The 19,221-nt window shown below is 45.5% G+C and overlaps 1 protein-coding gene across 3 annotated transcripts in view; it reads left to right on the top strand.

The window, feature by feature from the left end:
• Window positions 1-19,221, top strand: part of LOC137145476 (sodium- and chloride-dependent GABA transporter 2) — a 55,447-nt gene that overhangs the window by 191 nt on the left and 36,035 nt on the right. Inside the window, exons 1-3 of one of the 3 annotated variants that reach the window (XM_067536250.1) lie at window positions 1,645-2,862; window positions 2,895-2,945; window positions 17,153-17,287. In XM_067536250.1, coding sequence (XP_067392351.1) covers window positions 2,700-2,862; window positions 2,895-2,945; window positions 17,153-17,287 — 349 coding nt within the window. In that variant the 5' untranslated portion in view covers window positions 1,645-2,699. Of the gene's footprint in view, window positions 1-1,644; window positions 2,946-17,152; window positions 17,288-19,221 lie in introns of those variants that run through there. The other 2 variants (XM_067536249.1, XM_067536248.1) reach the window with 2 other exon arrangements.

The raw sequence follows: 19,221 nt of genomic DNA, 5'->3' as shown, positions 1-19,221 counted from the left end.
TGATGAAATGCGTGGGAGTGTTCATTGCTGGTGGTGTGTGTGTGTGTGTGTGTGTGTGTGTGTGTGTGTGTGCATGCACACCTCCTGGAGTATGCTGGGGTAGAACCCCTAATCTTCCAGCTATTTTGGGGAACACCATTTGTTGCCATTGTATTTTTCTGCTCTTTGTGAGAAATGGCTGTACATGAGAATTAGATTTGGCTTTGACAAGCCGCCTCAGTGGGGCTGGAGAGATCAATGGCAGATGCGGTGTGCAGGAATGTGCTTTCCATTGCTCAAATAGTTCTCAGCAATCCTTACTTACGTACAGTACCTAAGTAGGAGCTGCAGTCGTCCTCCTTCTCTGCTGATACGTCCTCCTGAGTTTTGCTGCCATTAGTATTCCTTGCTGGGAATGAATAGGAACAAGTACCCCATGAATTGCTGCAGCAAAATTCTGATACAATCTGGCCCCCAATCCAACGTTTCCCTGCAGTATTCTGAAACGTGGGCTTTGTAGGAACTTTCACTTAATCCAGTCCCAGTTTCTCACTCAGTAAAAGACACTCTCTCTAGGGAACCTTGTGGGATGGTGAGCAAATAGGATTAGAGCAGCTGTGAGCTTCCCTACCAGCAGAAGCACTTTATTTAATGGTGTATGAGCACCAGCTCTGCAGGAATCCAGAACTACTGCAGTCCCAACCTCTGCTAGCAGGAGTCACTGTAGGGAATAGCACAGAAGCATTGGCTTTGAGCGGCTCACAGCTATTCATTTCTAACCTCACCTAGCAGATGATGTAGGGAAATGGTTTTAGGGACTGGAGCAGGGGCCCTGGCTTTGGAGGAATTCACAGCTGTTGTCCCTCCGATGTTGCATTTAATTTCCTAACTGCTATGTCTTTTCCTTCCCTGTAAACTGCACCTTTAAATCACGAAGAACGCTGCTCTCTGCAGAGAGAGGCAACTATTTTGAGAGGCAGAGTTACTGCAGCCTGTCGCAGAGGAAACTCTCACTGTGTGCCCTCAGCGAAACCTGACTTTATTGATGGTTCTTGTTCTCGTAAAGGGACACTGTCAGCCTGAAAAAAAAATCCTATTTCTGTCTGAAAAATTAGCATCATTTTTGGTTACAAGTAACACTGGTAAGATCACCACACCTGAGAGCAAAAACACTTTCCCCTCTATGTCTCCATTTGTTTACTTTGTGCGTGTGATGACGTTTTGTACGTGTGACAGAACTTTGGGTCTAATTGCTTTCACTGCTTCCCTGTAGAGTTCATTAATCAGTTTCTTCCTCACTGAAAAAAGTCTTATAAACTACAACAAGGGAGTAGAAAACCCCTTTTAAAATATCTTAAAGACATTTAAAAAATTGGTTAGGTCTTGCCTCCTAGGTTTGTACAGCTTCTGGGACAATGTCCTCATTGGGGCCTTTGAGTGTTGGCATAATATACATAGCTAGTAATAAATATACAATTTAAAGGATGGAGTGTTTTGAAATGAGTCAGTTTTAAATAATCAATGATCCTTTAATCCACAATAAATCATTGAGATTGAATGTCTGTACGTGCTGTTAGTACATGGAAAAAAACAACAGCCCCCAACAGGAATGATAAGGAACGCTATAAGAGTAACTAGGTACGTGTGTCTGTCTGTCTCTGCCTCCATTAGCTGCTCTAGCCTGAGAGCGGTAAATAGCAGAGTTGCCCAAGGATCAACCTATTCATAAATGATCTAGAAAAAGGGGTAAACAGTGCGGTAGCAAAGTTTGCAGACAATACAAAATTACTCAAGATAGCTAGGTCCAAAGTTGACTGAAGAGTTACAAAGGGATTTCACAAAATTGGATGACTGGGCAACAAAATGGCAGATGAAATTCAATGTTGGTAAATACAGATTGGAAAACATAATTCGAACTATACATACAAAATGGTGAGATCTTGGAGTCACTGTGAAATATCCATTCAGTGTGCAATGGCAGTCAGAAAAGCTAACAGAATGTTAGGAACCATTGGGAAAGGGATAGATGATAAGACAGAAAAGATATTGCCTCTCTAGAAATCCATGGTATGCCCACATCTTGAATATTGCACGCATTCTGGGTCACCCCATCTCAAAAAAGATACATTAGAATTGGGAAAGGCACAGAGAAGGGCAACAAAAATGATTAGGGGTATGAAACAGCTTCCATATGAGGAGAGATTAAAAAGACTAGGACTGCTCATCTTAGGAAAGAGACGACTAAGGGGGGATAAGATAGAGGTTTATAAAATTAAGAATTGGTCTGAGAAGGTCAATAAATGTTGTTTAAGCCTACACATAATACAAGAAGTAGGGGTCACCTGATTAAATTTATAGGTAGCAGGTTTAAAATAAATGTAAGGAAATATTTCTTCACATAGCACACACTCAATCTATGGCACTCATTGCCAGGGAATGTTGTGAAGGCCAAAAGCATAACTGGGTTCAAAGAAGAACAAGATAAGTTGATGGAGGATAGGGACATAACCACATGCCTTGGGTATACTTAAGCCTCTGACTGGATGTCAGGGAATGAATCACTTGATAATTGTCCAATTCTGTTCATTATCTCTGAAGTATCTGGCATTGGCCACTGTCGGTAGACAGGATACTGGGTTAGATGGACCATTAGTTTGATCCAGTATGGATGTTCTTATGTGTTTATACATTTCTGACTTGTTGAATGGATTGTAAACATAATGCTGAAAAATGGTACCAATCCTTTGAAGGTGGGATGGATTACAGAGTCCCTGGGGCAGTTAGCAATGGAGAGACGATACTTGCTCATCCAGGCATGGAAAAGGAGAAGGAAGAAGAGGAGGATCAAACACTGGAACGGGGCCACTGGAACAACAAGATGGAATATGTGCTATCTGTGGCTGGAGAGATCATTGGCCTGGGTAACGTCTGGAGGTTCCCTTACCTCTGTTACAAGAATGGTGGAGGTAAGTGCAGCCGTAGCTCTAACCACTTATATCAAATACCCCATCTAGCCACTGATGTCCCTCCATTGTTTTCCTTATGGTCTTAAAGCTCCATGGTCACTTGCGTTTTGAACTGCTCTGTGCCCATTTGCACTTGAGAGCTTTGTTTCCCGGAGGTGCTCAGTGAACGTGTTTGCACAGTTGGTCTGACTCCTGGAGGTGCTATACTTGCCCAAGAATTGCATTTCCTTAAGGGGCAGAGGAAGAAACATGCACCTGGAACCATATATCTTGCAGTTTTTCAGAGAGTCGGTCTGTGCTGTTTCCCACAAGTGCTCTGTGTGTTTATCCACTGCCAGGAAACCTGTTTCCTAGAGATTTCCAGAATCCACATGTGTGTCTCAGGGACCCACTTGCTGCAATGCCTGGGGCCTGGCTGTCTGTGCCCAAAGGGTCCATCTTGGAGGGTACCCAGCATGTCCATCCGGCCTAGGGTGACCAGATAGCAAGTGTGAAAAATCAGGACCCTTTTTTGGGGGGGGGGAAGGGGAGGCGGGGGGTATAATTGTGTATATAAGACAAAACCCTAATATTGGGACAGTTGGTCACCCAAATCCAACCCTGCGGGGGTGCCTGTCATGCACTCATTAGGGGTGGCTCCTGTAATGTGTATGTGTTAAATCATTGTAAATGAAGCACCTGACTGCCAGGAAGGTAAACATTTAATAAATAAATGCCTGTGCACCCCCTGAGGGGGTCAGTTTTCCAGAGGTGCCAGTCAGGCCCCATTACTGAGGGGATTCAGGATTGGTTTCTCTGTCACATGATCTCTCTCTCTCTCTTTGGAATGTATTACTAATCAATGGGTGCTAACACTGGTGGTACACAGTCTCCAGAAGAGACGTGGGGTGAGTATAAGCACACTGATAGCAGGGTCCGTGGGGAAAGAGCTGAGGTAATATTCAGAGACTCCTTTTGCTTTAATGCGAAGAAACCCAGCGTTGCTTCCATTCTCTGCAAAATCTCTTTGCCTGACTGTGACAGTGTGTGTGTGAGATATGTGTGCGCTCATGTACATGTGCAACGTGTGTCTGACAGTGTTAAGTAGTGTGTGTGTGTGTGTGTGTGTGTGTGTGAGAGAGACCTGCCTTCCTTGTTTGTCACAAGTAGCACCTGGGGGCTATGCAGATGATAATTAATAATGGATATGTGAGTGAGTGTGGGGCAGTGTGCCTGTGAAGTGAGATGTATTTGCCTGCATCTTCTATATGGGGAATTCTCCAATGCAGCAAATTCACTTTGTGGGTGGATTGTTGTTTTTAGGCTTTGCTGTTTAACTTTTTTCTTAAAGAAAAATGGAAGTACCCTCCCAGTCCTGCTGGAGGTCAGAGAGATTTCTGTATTTTCTGTGGAGAACTACTCCAGTGTGTGAAGCAGGAATTACACTCCCTGTTTGTGATTGGTGATTTATTGCTAATCAGACTCTCCGGAAGTTCTCAGCTGGCAAAGTTAGTGGTGTTTGGACCTTGCACTGAAATCTCCTGGATTTTACTTGAAATAGTCTCATGGGTCTAACTAAACCGCTTTGCCATGCTATTTGCATGAAGAGGATTAGACAGTTAGCTACTTTTACATTGGCTTTCACTTGGTATTAGTTTTTTACCTGGTGCTTGGGAATGTTGTTTTATTTTTGAGGGGGGATTAGAAGGGAGGATTTTTCTTGTTTTTTCATTTTTAATCTGGAACGTTTCTAGGTCACTAGCTGTGTGGTTTCTGCTTTCATTCACCATACAGTCCCATGGGCTTCCTGCATAGCCCCTGGAAGTACTCAGGGATAATGTGAAGACTGGTCATTGCTGGAATGATAAAAGCAGTAACCAGAACCACCTTCCTGCCCCTGTTGCTGGTGTTTGTTAGTGATCCACGATGTGGAAATGGGTATCAAGTGCTAGAGGAAAGGGATGGCTCTGGGTGGCGTAGAGCTTTTGTGAAGCTGTCTTATCAGAGAAAACCCAGTTTGGTCAGATAGTTGTGGGTAAAGAGAGAGAGGCTTCCCAAATTTCAGCATAACTAGAGGTGAGCCAGAACTATGGATCCAAACACCCACAGGCTGTGGTGGGGTTGAAATCTGTATCAGAATCTGGCGTCTGGGGCAGAAACTGTGTGAAATTATTTGTGCAATATTTTTCAACAAAAAATGCAGATTCAGGTTGATCAAAACAATTTGTGAATTCAGGTTGATTTTCGTGAATTGTTTCAGTTGGGGGGAAAATATTGGAAATGTCTAAATGGTTTGATTGAGCATTTGTTTTGGAAAGACTTTGTTTCCCAATTTCCCTCAATTATGTTTTTAAAAAAACATTTAAAAATCTCAAAATCAAAATGAAACTCTTTTTTGACGTTTTGGTTCACTAAACATTTTGAAATATTTCTCCTTTGGGTTGAGCTGAAATTAATATTTTATTTTTAAATTTTTTTAGGACTTGCACTTGAACTGGACATTCAGTTTTGCACAACCCTTCTTGGGTTTCCCTTAGAAGGCTTGTGACCTTCCCCTAGCTGCCTTTCCCCAAGGTTAGAAAAAGAATGATTCATAACATGACTCTTATTTTGCAAAGTGAGGTGGTGGTTGCCAAACAGCCTCTATGGAGGAAGGGGGATGTGAAATGGAGGGTAGCTGAGATCTGTTTGAATCACGTGAAACAGGGCAGTTCGTTACTTTTCCTTTCTTTTTGACTTGTTTCCACTTTGCAAACAAAGAATCATCTCTTGACTATTTAGAGTTCAGTATCCAATACCCAAATCCAACATGAAAAAAGAATAACTGTTCCTTCTTTTTACTCAGACTGGGCTCAGGTTGTGCCTCCCCTGGAAGGGGTTAAACCTTCTCTAGGGAGGTTGGCCTCTCTGACTGAGAAATACTGGGGAAGCACGTCTGATTGGGTGTCTCTCTCTCTTTGTGTCACCCCCATGTACACACCACCTCTGGTCTTGTGCTTGGAATCTTATTTGTGAGAATAAAGCAATAACACAAAGGAACACAGAGAGGTTAGAATTACAAAGCCAGCCCGCAGAGTCCTTATCTGGGTCAAACACCCACTGACTTCATTAGATTAAAAATTCTGGAAGGGCTTCAGGAATTGATCTCGGGCAGGATAAAATGAGATTCAAACTGGGAAAACTGAGCTGAGCCTTGAGCCTGTTTCAGAGAGACTGTGAAGGGGCTTGTCTTGAACAACAAAATGGAGCCGTGGCGTAACCAGGTTGGATGTGTTGTAACTCATTCCTCTGACGATTGTAGTGAACGTGGAGCCTCCGGCCTAAGCAGTTGTGAAATGTAGTTGTTGCTCCACTACATTATGCCCCTTTTTATGACGGTCTGTGCAGAGGCAACCCTAACCCCATAACTACATTAAGGGCTCTTGTGTTTTAAAGCTAGTACGTAATTAGTTCCTTATAATGGTTGTGATGTGTCTTTTCCTGTCTGTGCAGGCAAGAGAAAATTGTCATGTAATGGCTTTGTGTGTGATGTCCACTAGTGGCTGGGCCATAGGGAGGATAAGAGACCACCAGCCCTAACAAACCATCCTCTTTACTACTACATGTCTGCACGCTGGGAGCCCATAAAAGGGGTCTATAGGGCTTCGTGTTCAGATTTCTTGCGCCTCTTACCTGTGAGCTTGTGGTACAAAGAAAAAACCACAGGCAATCAGCGCTGAAGTGTGGGACTGGGCTTGGCTTGAAAGTGAAAGAGAGAAGAGATAGAAGAGGTGTCCCAGGGACGTGTGCGTGTCCTGCGTGAGGTGTGCAATGGAGTGATATGTCAAAGCTGGAATCCCTGTAACTGACTGGCCTTGAAGACTGAATTGCAACAGCTCCTAGGCCTCACAGAAAGACTCAAACTAAGAGGTATCAACAGGAGGCGAAGTAGAGGTGAGACAGCCCTAGCCTTGGGTTGTACTCTCCAGGAAATAGCCGCTTGGCTTTCCCACACATGCAAACTTGAATTCATTTGGAGTCATTTCGTGATCCATGTGATAGAAGGGGGAGTCTGAGGTAGGATTCCAAATGAGCAAAGCTTTGCGTTTGTTGGAAGCCATCTTGCTAATGGACAAACCAGAGAGAGCCAGAGATCCTGAGGAAGAGGGAGGGCTGGAGCTCAGGATACAAGTAAGCCCGAGTAAGACAAGTATGTGGTAGGCAGGGGAGGTCATTTGATAGCCTGTGTGAAATAAGTGAGGGAGGCAGCAGTACTTCTACTGGACAGCTGTCCACCTCAGAAAGACATCCCGCTCCACAGGGCACCAACAGCCCTGTGGGCGTTCTCAAGAGAGGTCAAGGACTGTGAATGAGCCATCAAGACTGGTTTCCCCTCTTGTCCTTGGAGATGGCCTCTCTGCATCAGGGCTGAATCTTGCTGGGGATGGGACAGGGTGGGGAAGCGAGTGTTGCTATCCGTGAGTGAGCCTGTTCTGGGAGTTGAGGGGAGGATGTCTGCCTCCTCAGCTGTCAAGCCAGCACCTTTGACTAACATTACATTCACGTAGATTCTTTTTCAAAGGGTGTGTGGGAAGATCAACCAACCAACCCTGTGAAGCCAGCTTTAGTGTCTCACTACATTTTGAAGAGCAAGAGAGACAGTAATTCTGAAGCAACAGCATCTGACGGGCTGAAATGCTGACCTCTCTTTTGTGGGAGGAGGTGAAAGCATCACATCTAGGCTCCCATTCGGTCAATGAAGCAGATTTGCCTTGGCAGCACTTCGCTGCAGCAGCCAGAGAGCCTGTTTATGTCCTAGCTCAGTGCCTCTGTAGAAGGACCAGTCTACTGCCACACCAGGCTGGGCAGACGTCAGTCGCAGTGGCAGAGCGCCAGGACCCAGTGGGAAGCAGACGCTGGAGCTTTGCTGATTCAGGGCTGAACGAAGTTCACTATACTTCGCAATTTAAAAAATTATATTGGCCTGGCCTGGGGATGGAGGAAGGAGTTTAATAACAGCTGCAATTAGTGCACAGGAATGGTGTCAAACCTTGAAAGAGCCGGTTAGAGTAGGAGTACCAGGCCAAGAAATGGCTCCTAAGTTTTCCTGAGCAAGTTTGCCCATTTCATTCAGCACACGTTATTTCTTTAGAGAAAGTGGCTGTAAGCCAGATTCATTCTCAGGTCAATGCTGTTGTGATGTAAACTGGAGCACTTCCTGGGTTTGCCATGGGATCGCTCCAGTACACTAGAATCCTACTTGGATATACGCTGCGGAACTATGATCCTGCAACTCACCAAAAGGTTTCTTTAGAAAACTTGTCTGGCCAAAAAATTAATTTCCCTAAAACAGTTTCCCCCTCCTATGTCAGCAGGATGCCAGCTGGCTCTCAGGTGAGGTAGGTGGTGGTGGTGTGAAAATAACCTTATTGGAGTAACAGCAGATTTGAAAAACAAGAGATTTCGTTAAGAAGTTTAATCATCTACATGGGCAGGAGAAAGAAGGAAATCTTCCAGGCTTGTTCCAGAGCTCCACCCGCACAACTCTCCCAACAGGACACTGAATGATAAGTGCCTGAGCCAGTAAAACACCAAGATAACAGTATTGCATCTTCAGAATTTTTGGTGGATCAACTTACCGGGAAGGGAGAGGATGCTGTTACTTATGCCTTGTCTACAATAGAGTGGTGTCGATGCAAGTTACAGCGATGATCAAAAAGCACTGTAATTACAGTGCTTGCGCCTGTTCACGCAGCACTCGTGTCGCCGAAGCGCGTCCACAGTTGGCGCTCTATCATTGACAGCGAGAGCAGTGCACTGTGGGCAGCTATCCCACTGCGCAACTTGCCACCTTTGTGCCACCAGGAGTTGTGGGAAGGCAGAGAGGATCACAGTATATAATGGGTGTGGGCTCAATGTCCATGATGCAGGAATTTCCGTCCTGTCATTCCCTGGGTTACTGGCTGCGTTTCACAGCATTATTTCAACGGCCCCAGTTTCCTGTGCAGCCGCCATCTCTATCTGAAAGGATGTATCCTGCACTGCTCTCCACTATTGTTACAATGTGTTCAGAACATCTATCTGCTTGTTCAGTCTATTATGAGCTTCCAATCGGAAAAGGAATCTGAGGGGTCTGACTTATTGTGTGCCATGCAGACAAACAACACCAGAATATGGTTTGCCTTCATGGAGCATCTGCACATGCTGCACTGCCGCTTTTGGGCGCGTGAAACAAGCAATGAGTGGTGGAATCACATTGTTATGTAGGTCTAGGACGACGAGCAGTGGCAGCAGGACTTCCGAATGCGCCAAGCCACTTTCATGGAACTCAGTGTGAAGCTCGCCCATGCCCTGTGTCACAAAGACACCAGAATGAGAACTGTCCTCTCAGTGGAGAATTGTGTGGCAATTGCCATATGGATGCTGGCAACTCCAGAGTACTACTGGTCAGTCACTAATTAGTTTGGAGTTGGGAATTCCACTGTTGGCCCTGTGTTATTGCAAGCATGCAGGGCCACTAATCATATTCTGCTATGAAGGACTGTGAGTGTTGGAAATGTCCATGAAATAGTGGATGGCTTTGCAGTGATGCAAATCCCTAACTGTGGTGGGGCGATAGATGGCACGCATATTCCAATTTTGGCCCTGGACCAACTTGCGACAGAGTACATCGACAGAAAGGGGTATTTTTTTATGGTACTGCAGGCGCTTGTGGATCACCATGGGTGTTTCACTGATGCAGGTTGGTCAGGGAAGCCGTATGATGCATGCATCTTCAGGAACACTGGCCTGTATAGACGTCTGCAAGCAGGGACTTTCTCTCTAGACCAAACGATTCCAATGGGGGATGTTGAGATGCCCATAGTGATCCTGGGAGACCCAGCCTACCTCTTACTGCATGGCTCATGAAGCCTTATATGGGGCACCTGGATAGGAGAAAGGAGCACTTCAATAGCATCTGTGCTGAGCAGGTGCCGAATGACCATTGAATGTGTGTTTGGCAGATTAAAGGCTCTCTGGTGATGCCTTTATGGCAGGTTAGACCTAAATGAGGACAATATTCCCATGGTTAGCCACCTGCTGTGTGCTTCATCATATTTGTGAAGCTAAGGGTAAATGTTTACCCCGGGGCAGAACACAGAGGTGTACATTTTGCAGCTGACTACGAACAATCAGATATCAGAAATATTAGAGGGGCACAGTGGGGGGCCATTCGAATCAGGGAGGACTTGAGGAACTGTTTTGACCATGAGTACCAATAAGGTGTCTTTGTCAACAGCACTATGCCATGCTATGACTGCTAGACAGCTTGCGTTGTGTATCAATGTAAGCTGCACCCATTGTGGGCAAGAGACAAATAAAGATTGCTTATCCTTCTCAGAGTGTCTTTATTAAATAACAATTATTCACAACACAAACAAAGCTTGGCTGGAGGGGAAAAAGCAGTGAAGGGCAGTGTGAGCTATGACAGCTATCGTTTTGGAAGCTGTCTGAAGGGGTGGAATGAATGGGGTACCGAGATGGGCCAGGAGTTGTTGGATTGTGTGGGTGGAGTTTGGGGAGGGCATGGAAAGCAGTTCTGTATTGGCTGCAAGGAGCGGTGAGCACACATGAATTAAGTCTGCAGTGTTATGAGTGACATTAGCAGCTCTGTTTGCTCCTCCATGGCTTTTATCATGCATTCGTGACCAGCTATCACTCTTCTGGTTTTCTTTCCTCTCCTGCCTACAAATTCTTTGATTTTCAGTCAGTGTGTCTCCATGCCCTTTTTTCTTTTCTTTTTTTCTGCTTCAGAGGACTGGAAGAGTTCTTGAAACTCTTGGTTTTTGTGAAGGGAAATCATGCCTCACCAATCTATTAGAATACTGTGAGGGGGTCAACAAGTATGTGGACAAAGGTGATCCTATGGATATAGTGTACTTAGATTTTCAGAAAGCCTTTGAGAAAGTCTCTCACCAAAATTCTTAAGTAAAGTAAGCTGTCATAGGATAAGAGGGAAGGTCCTCTTCTAGATCAATAACTGGTTAAAGGATAGGAAACAAATGGTAGGCATAAATGGTCAGTTGTCAGAATGGATAGTGGGTGTTCCCTAGTGGTCTGTCCTGGGATCAGTGCTGTTCAACATATACATAAATGATCTGGAAAAAGAGGTAAACAGTGAGGTGGCAAAATTTGCAGATGATACAAAACTACTCAAGATAGTTAAGTCCAAAGCAGAGTGCAAAGAGTTACAAAGGGATCTCACAAAACTGGGTGACGGGGCAACAAAATGGCAGATGAAATTCAATGTTAATAAATGCAGAGTAATGCACTTTGGAAAACATAATCCCAACTATACATATAAAATGATGGGGTCTAAATTAACTGTTAGCAATCAAGAAAGAAATCTTGGAGTCACTGTGGATAGTTCTCTGAAAACATCCACTCAATGTGCAGTGGCAGTCAAAAAACTAACAGAATGTTGGGAATCCTTAGGAAAGGGATAGCTAATAAGACAGAAAATACCATATTGCCTCTATCAATCCATGGTACGCCCACATATTGAATACTGCGTGCAGATCTGGTCTCCACTCTCAAAAAAGCTGTACTGGAATTAGAAAAAGTACAGAAAAGAACAACAAAAATTATTATGGGTTTGGAACAGCTTCCATATGAGAAGATTATTAATAAGACTGGGACTTTTCAGCTTGGAAAAGAGATGTCTACAGGGGGATATGATAGAAATCTATAAAATTATGATTGGTCTGGAGAAACTAAATAAGGAAGTGTTATTTATTCCTTTTCATAGCACAAAAGCTAAGGTCACCAAATGAAATTAATAGGCAGCAGGTTTAAAATAAACAAAAGGAAATATTTAATCACACAATGCAGTCAACTCATAGAAGCACAATAAACAATGAACAGAAGCATGATTGTCAGTGCCAGGACCGTCCCTAGGGTAGGACAGATTGGGGCGACCGCCCTGAGCCCCACATTTTGGGGCGCCCTGCTCCAGACCGGGCGGGAGGCGGGTAGCTGCTGCTAGGGTTCTGTCTTCGTGCCGGGACCTGTTGGGAGCTGGGCAGTCACATACCAAGGAAGTCAGACCCCTGGACAGGGGGTGCTGAGCCAACCCTTCACAACACACAGCAGGGGACCTTCAGAGACTCCTGCATCTCCCATCCCCGCTGCACATCGTGAAGGGCCAGCCCAGTGTGCCTCTCTTCCCCAGGCCGGCTGGTGAGGCCACCCCGTCAAGCTGGCACCAGGCTGGAGTGGGTGAGCCGGGCTCCACGTGGCGGGTAACTGGGGGGTGGCAGGAGCCTGGCCAGAGACCGTATGGTGGGTAAGTCTTGGGGGCAGTGGTGGCGGAGTCTGGTGGATAACTGCAGGGGGAGGGGCAGTGGAGCCCAACCAGTAACTCCTAGGTGGGAGGCGGCGGAGCCTGGTCAAAGCTGGACTCCCCACCCCGCACCGGTGGAGGTAAGTGGCTTGATCTCCCCCCCTGTCCCCCAGGAACAGACTGCCCCTCCCCAGGGCAGCTGGGGGGTGGTGGTGTCTTGTGGGAGCTGTGGATCTTTCCTGCCCTGTGTAGGGGTGGGTTGAGTGAGACCTGGGGGGGAGCCCAAATGCAGACTTGGTCCCCGGGAACTGGAGCCCCAGGGTATGTGACTGGGTGGGGGACTCCCATAGTGTGGTTTCCCCAGGGCCCTGCACCTCCCTAGAGGCGGCCCCGTTGAGTGCATTTACAGTATTGATTCATTACTGTAAAATACACCTCTTTCTCTCTAACCCCTGGCAAGCGCACAGTTCAACGATCGTCCAGGGCATAGTGAGTTGTGCCTGAGAGGAGTGGGGGGGGGCACTCAAGGTGGGGGAAAAGGTTCTGGGTGATTGTTTGGGGTTTTGATGCAGGTAGATGAGGACAAAATTTCAAATTGTGCCATCATTTTACATAGGCGGGGGCCATAGAAGCCAATATCTCACTCCTGAGAATAAACAGGGATGCTAGGGTGCATCTCCTCCATGCAATCAGCTTCAAACCGGGCGCCTATGCTGCTTGCCTGTGTGCCGCTTTGGTCCCTGCACAAATGATTGCCAATTGGCGCGGGAAAGTGCCCTATAATGGGGGAAGGAACAAATCAGCTCTGCCGAGGAGTCTCTGGCAGAAGATTAGCGAGTTCCTCTAGGAAAGTTTCCTGCAGATCTCTCTTGAGGATCCCCATGAAATCTCAGTGTGCAATAACACACTTTTCAACTGCCCTGCCTAGCTGAACAGGGGATTGAGAAGCACATGCAAACACAGATACTCTTGTGCATTTCTATCCCTTCAACCAGCTGTATAATGCAACAAAGCAAAAGACAGCTGTACCTCATGTATCTGAGCAGCATCAGCTCAAAAAATCACTTACCAGAGTTCCCCTCTCCTGAATACTGCACGCCAAAGCTGGAGGGCTGGGACTGGCTCAAACCCTCCAGAGTCGAAAGTAGGTTCCAATTCCCCACGTCATGGAATGACTCAGTTCCCTGCTCCACATTGTTGTCCAACTTGACCTCCTTGTCCATGACTTGTTCATCGGGGTTGAGTTTGGTGTCCGCTGCCTCTGGGCCCACCGAGGTATCCATGGGTCTCTTGGCGGTGGAGGTGGAGTCGCCACCGAGGATGATTTCCAGCTCCATATAGAAGCGGCATGTCTTTAGCTCTGCACAGCCTCTTCTCCCCAAATGCTGATCAGATCCAGGAGCTTCGGTGTGCTCCAAGTGAGAGAGCATTTGGTGCATGGAGCCGCCATGGTCAGCTGGGAAGATGTGATGTGAGCTCTCCACACCAACCAAGCAGGAAGTGGAATTTCAAAAATTTCCGGGACTTTAAAGGGGGAAGAGCAGATGGCTGGGGAGCAGCAGAGTTCAAACTGCTGACCAGAGCAGTCAGGATGGGCATTGTGGACACCTTCTGGAAGCCGTTTGGTGTGACATAACCAAGTGCAGGGTCTACACTAACACTTTGTTGCTAGAAGTTTGGTGCAAAAAGGTCTATGCCTCTCGTCAAGGTGCTTTTATTTTGTTGCAAAATCAGGGGAGTTGGGTTGGTGTGTGTGTGAGTGGGGGGGGGGGGGGGTTGTAGTGTGCACACTGTCACGCTGGCTGGATTGGGGGGGCATTTATTATGTTTAACATCAGTATATCAAAAGCATAATAATTCATATGAGATATGCCATGTCAGGTACTGTTAGAAAGCCTATAATGTGCTAAGTAAGATGATGATGTTTATGTTCATGTGTTATATGTGTAATGGAAGTTATGGATATGTTTGATATATCTGTATTTCAAATTGTGCTGTGTCTGGGACACACCCCAGACAGGATGACTGCGGAACAATAGCCTGCTTAATGGCCTATTAAAAGATCCACAGGTACAAGGGGCCAGGGGGAGAAGCCAGGGATATACCTGATGACTCACCAGGACTTGCTCATGTGACTCTGGACTCTATTTTGGTTCCTGCAAAATTCCACAAGCAGCATGGCAAGGGCCAGAGGACATAAAAGGCAGATGCCTGGGATCCATTTTGTCTTCAATCCTCTTCAGCCACCTATCTACCTCTGGACCAACTCATCTATAACTGAAGCTGTGAAACAAAGGAGTGAGACCCATCCAGGTAATGGATGTATACCAGAGGGACTACACAAGCCTGCAAACTCCACAATTCTCCTAGAAACCTGATATATATGGACTTTCAAATCATTTTTATGTATCTGATTGCTTTAATCCTTTAACACTTCTCTTATAGTTTGTTTCTTTTTATAATAAATCTTTAGTTTTAGTTACTGAAGGATTGGCTGGCAGCGTGGTATTTTGGGTAAGATCTGAACTTATATTGATCTGGTAATGTGGCTGACCCTTTGGGGTCAGGAGAAACCTTTTGGGTAAAGAGCATAGAGTTTTAAATAACTGATCTCTTTACTAGACCTAGTGGCTGATTGGGACCCGGAGACTGAAATGCAGTAAAGGGGGCTGTGTATATTTGTATATTGGCTTCTTGATCACCAGTGTGGGGAATCAGAAGCATAGTTTGTGGCTGGTTGGGAAGTCTGACTTCAGTGTCACCCACCAGTGTTGGGAGAATCTCCTCTCCTTTTGCAGCCTGCCCTGACCTTGGCATTTTCAGGTGGCTACCCTGGGCATGGCCGGGTCACACACACCAGCACTGTTTTGACGCAAAAAGCTGACATGGTCGACAAACGTCTGTGTAGTGTAAAAGTAGTGTAGTCCAGGTCTTAGTAACTATGGGAAGATGATTAAGGCCTGGTCTACACACAAATATAATTGTTGGTTAGGCGTGTGATTTTTGTACCAATATAGGTATATCGGTACAACCCTCCCCGTGTGGATGCAGTTGCGAGTTCCTGAGCGAGAAGGAGAATAAACTATACATGAATGAACTCTACCAGTATAAGCGCCTTTATCATTTCAAAATTTTCAGTATTTGGGCCTTTTTGACAATATTTCATTTGAAAATTTTAGACCAGCTCTGCATAATGTTTCCCCCCCTCTTTGGACTTAGGATCTGATCCTGCAAAGGGTTATGCACATGCAGAACTTTACTCATATGAGTAGTCCCTATTGAAGTCCTTAGGACGATTCACCTAAGTAAAGTTACACATGTATGTAAATCTTTGCAGGATCAGGGCCTTCCTAGCACACAGATGTCTGAACCCATTAGTTCTAATCTCTGCAGGCTCTGGGCCTGGTCCAGTCTCATGGTTTTGCTTAGAAATTACACTGGGATTTTCATTTGTCTTGTTGGAAAAGTGTGGGATTTCTCAACTAGATGCTTTGGACTCTGCAAATCCCTCAGAGCCTGCCAGGTGACTCACTAGCACCTGATCCATGAGTCTACTCATCTCCCATTTATTTCTGCTACATATAGTAAACTCTCGACCGGCCTATGAACATGGGCCATGGTTCAAAACATCTCAAAAAGAGGGAAAGAAGGCAAAAGGAAGGAGGCATTTCTGGGTTCACTGTTAAATGTCTCCATGAAATAGAGAAGTTATGCAATGTGGCTGCACTTGTTGATGTAGGCACCTTAAAGTTTACATTTCCTGTTGTTTTTGTAATATTCATTGAGCAACCTTGATGTACTAATAAAGCAGGGAGGATAGACTAGCTCTGGGATCTTTCCCTTCAGTTGTACAGGGGAAGAATCAACTGCAAATATTACCCCAGCATGGAGTAATCATACACCTGATTCATTTCTTTCTTTACTGATGTTTTCAGGGCCTCTCACTCCCACTGTACTTTATGGGAAATTTGCCATTGACTCCATCAGCCACAGAACCGGGCTCCCAATGCAAATGAAATACCTTTCTGTAATTCTTTCCTTTCATTTGGGTGCTTCTGCCTCCTTATAAACTGCTAGGGAATAAGATGAACAAAAACTCAAATTGGGCGGAATGGGAACAGGCAGAGTTCATTAAATATTTTTAAATTAGCATCCTGAGTATTACCAACTCCAAGCATTCAAAAATTAGAAGCCAGCTTCCAAAAATTCATGAAATATCTTTAAAAATGTGTGCGTGTGTGTCTGGCATTTCTTTGTACTTGCCTTCTGGTTTTTGAGCCTTTAGAGTTCATGTTGAAGCTTTTCTCTCCACCATGGGGGCTAAAAACATTTATTTTACAAAAAGGAAGCTGAGATTCTTATGTAATTACATGACTCCAGGAGCTGAGGCTTTAAGAAACTATCATGAGACTCGTGTTTAAAATTGTGAGAACTGGCAACAGTACGTCCATAGGCCCACGTAGGCCTATGCAAACACATATAAAGATGCTGATCCTGCTCTGGAGAGCTTACAACTGAAGTAATAAAAAGACGTGTAATGCGATCTAGCCTCTTCACCACAGACACAGGTTTTAATTTCCTGGGGCAAAATGACAGGTTTGTCTTTATGCCCCATCAGGTTTTAGTGCCTCATTCACACTATGGTTGAAACTATGCAAGCAGTAATTGTTTGAACTGGATTATTGTTAGCACCATTTCCTTGAGAAATTGATAGGGATTTTTTTTTTTACCCTATTTCCCAGGTCTCTTGCATCCTTGGCCTTCCCACCCCACTCTGTTCTCTATAGCCCATATCGCCATCTGTGTCCCCTTTCTTGGGGACCTTTCTTGGAACATTTTGTCCTGGGGGAATTTTTCAGTCCCAGGCGTAAGCTGGTCAATTGTCTAACTTGTTTTCTTTCCCACGTACAATGCTTAAATCTGCCAGGTGCCTTCTTCATCCCCTACCTCATATTCCTCTTCACCTGTGGGATCCCAGTGTTCTTCCTGGAGACAGCACTAGGACAGTACACCAGCCAGGGAGGAGTCACCGCTTGGCGGAAGCTCTGCCCTCTTTTTGAAGGTGAGTAGGCCTGCGAGTGCAACTGTTGTTTCGGTGCGGGGATGTGGAGGGAAAGTAATGCAAGGGTCAGGAACTTGAGCTGGGGCTCTGAAGAGGCCCAGTTAAACCCCTCCCACTGTATCCACGCTGTTCTTTGAGAAATTCTTTGAAAGTGGCTGTGGTGGTAGCATGAAAAATTGTGTTCACTTTCTAATCAGTTCAGGATGTACCTCACCTGGTATTTTGCTTCCTTTCACAGCATCAACAGAGAAAGGTGGGAGCCTGCTATAAAATCCCCTGGACTCTCCGCTCACTCCCCTGTTATTGCTCCAAAATGGTGCTGGGAAAAAACACCTCGCTTTCCTTTCCTGTCACTCTGGCCATGTTTACCTTCCTTACCAAATCACGTCATGGGATCTCTTCACCTCCTGCACTGAGGTGTGAGCTCTGGCCATGGAATTTGTCACAGGCAGAATTGTGCTCCTGGATCTAAACTTTCATTTAAATAATTAAAACCCCCATAATCCTTATTATTGCAAAGAAGCAGTATATGAACTTGCAAATACATGAACTTGCATTTAAACTGATGCCGTGTCATCTTCCTGAGTTTGCAGCCAGCCTGAAACAATAGCTCAGAGAGGTTTGAACTACCCATCTTCTTAATGTGTTGGTAACTCTCAAACCCAATTATGACATCATTTTAGCATAATCATCCTATGGGGTGTTTATCCCTCAATCCCAAACCACCTCTGATGCTTTCCTAGGTACCAAAAGCCTTAACTGTCTCTTATCCATATGCCTAAATTGCCAGGTTCTCCCTTGACAATTTCTACGAATCTGGTCGAGTACTGCTCAGATAAAAACTTCCAGCACATTGAAAATTACAAATGTGAGATTCAGCAAAATCAAAACTGAGTGTAATATTGAACTGAGTGACAGGAGAGACACCCCTCACTTCCATAGTTAATTCAATAAAAAACCTTCACCTTCCAACTTCCCTGAAAGAGCTGCAAGGTGTTCTGTCCATGACTCCAGGTGCTGTGGAAAGCTGGGGAGCTAGCTACAGAATTAATTGAGGATTGCCAGAATACATGGGGGCCACTTGGCTAGATGGACAGTGGTGTAAATATTTATGGAAAGTTGCAGAGCAGTAGCTGTGTTAGTCTGGACTCAGCAAAAACAAGGAGAGTCCTGTAGCACCTTAAGGACTAACACATTTCTGCGGGCATAAGCTTTCGTGGGCTGCAACCCACTTCGTCGGATGCATGCATTCTTGCATTCATGCATCTGACAAAGTGGGTTGCAGTCCACGAAAGCTTATGCCCGCAGAAATGTGTTAGTCTCTAAGGTGCTACAGGACTCTCCTTGTTTTTGTAAATATTTATGTTTCTTTAGGTGAGTAGGTGTCTGTCCCAATCTGCTGTGCAAATACAATCCACATACTGTGCCAAATCCAGACTCCCATCCCTTCCTGTGGCTTGGTTTTCGTAACAAACAAATACATTATATGAAAACACAAGGAGCGGCTCACACCTCCTCAGGCATGGTTGCTCCTAGAGTTCCTCCCTGAGGCCTGCTCAATCCACTCATAGATCCTCACGCCCCCGGAAACCACCCACTTTCCATGAAGTTCAGCTGAAGTAATGAGTTACCTGCAGAGGCTGGAACTGCAGTAGCTTGGAGCGCCTTAGGTAGCTACAGCTGCAGCCATTCTCCTCTTGGGAGCTCCTTGCAAAGACTCCTGCTGGCAGATGTTGCACTGGAGTACCTGTAAGCAACGCCCTCCCTTTCCCCCTGCTCAGCAAGCGCTCCTGCATCATTCCCTAAAGTGAGGCTGGAGTGGAGTAGCTCCGAATACTGTGCTTGACTTGAACTATGCAAAGCTCAGCAGCTGTGTCTGAGTTGAAGATGCAGGAGACTCTGGCATGTAGCAGGCTCCAGGGCGTACAGTGCTT

The sequence above is a fragment of the Emydura macquarii genome, unplaced genomic scaffold (assembly GCF_026122565.2).
Source record: "Emydura macquarii macquarii isolate MOO-44397 ecotype Brisbane River unplaced genomic scaffold, CSIRO-AGI_Emac_v2 contig_3530, whole genome shotgun sequence".
NCBI classification, from domain to species: Eukaryota; Metazoa; Chordata; order Testudines; family Chelidae; genus Emydura; species Emydura macquarii.
This window is presented reverse-complemented; position numbering and strand designations above follow the sequence as displayed.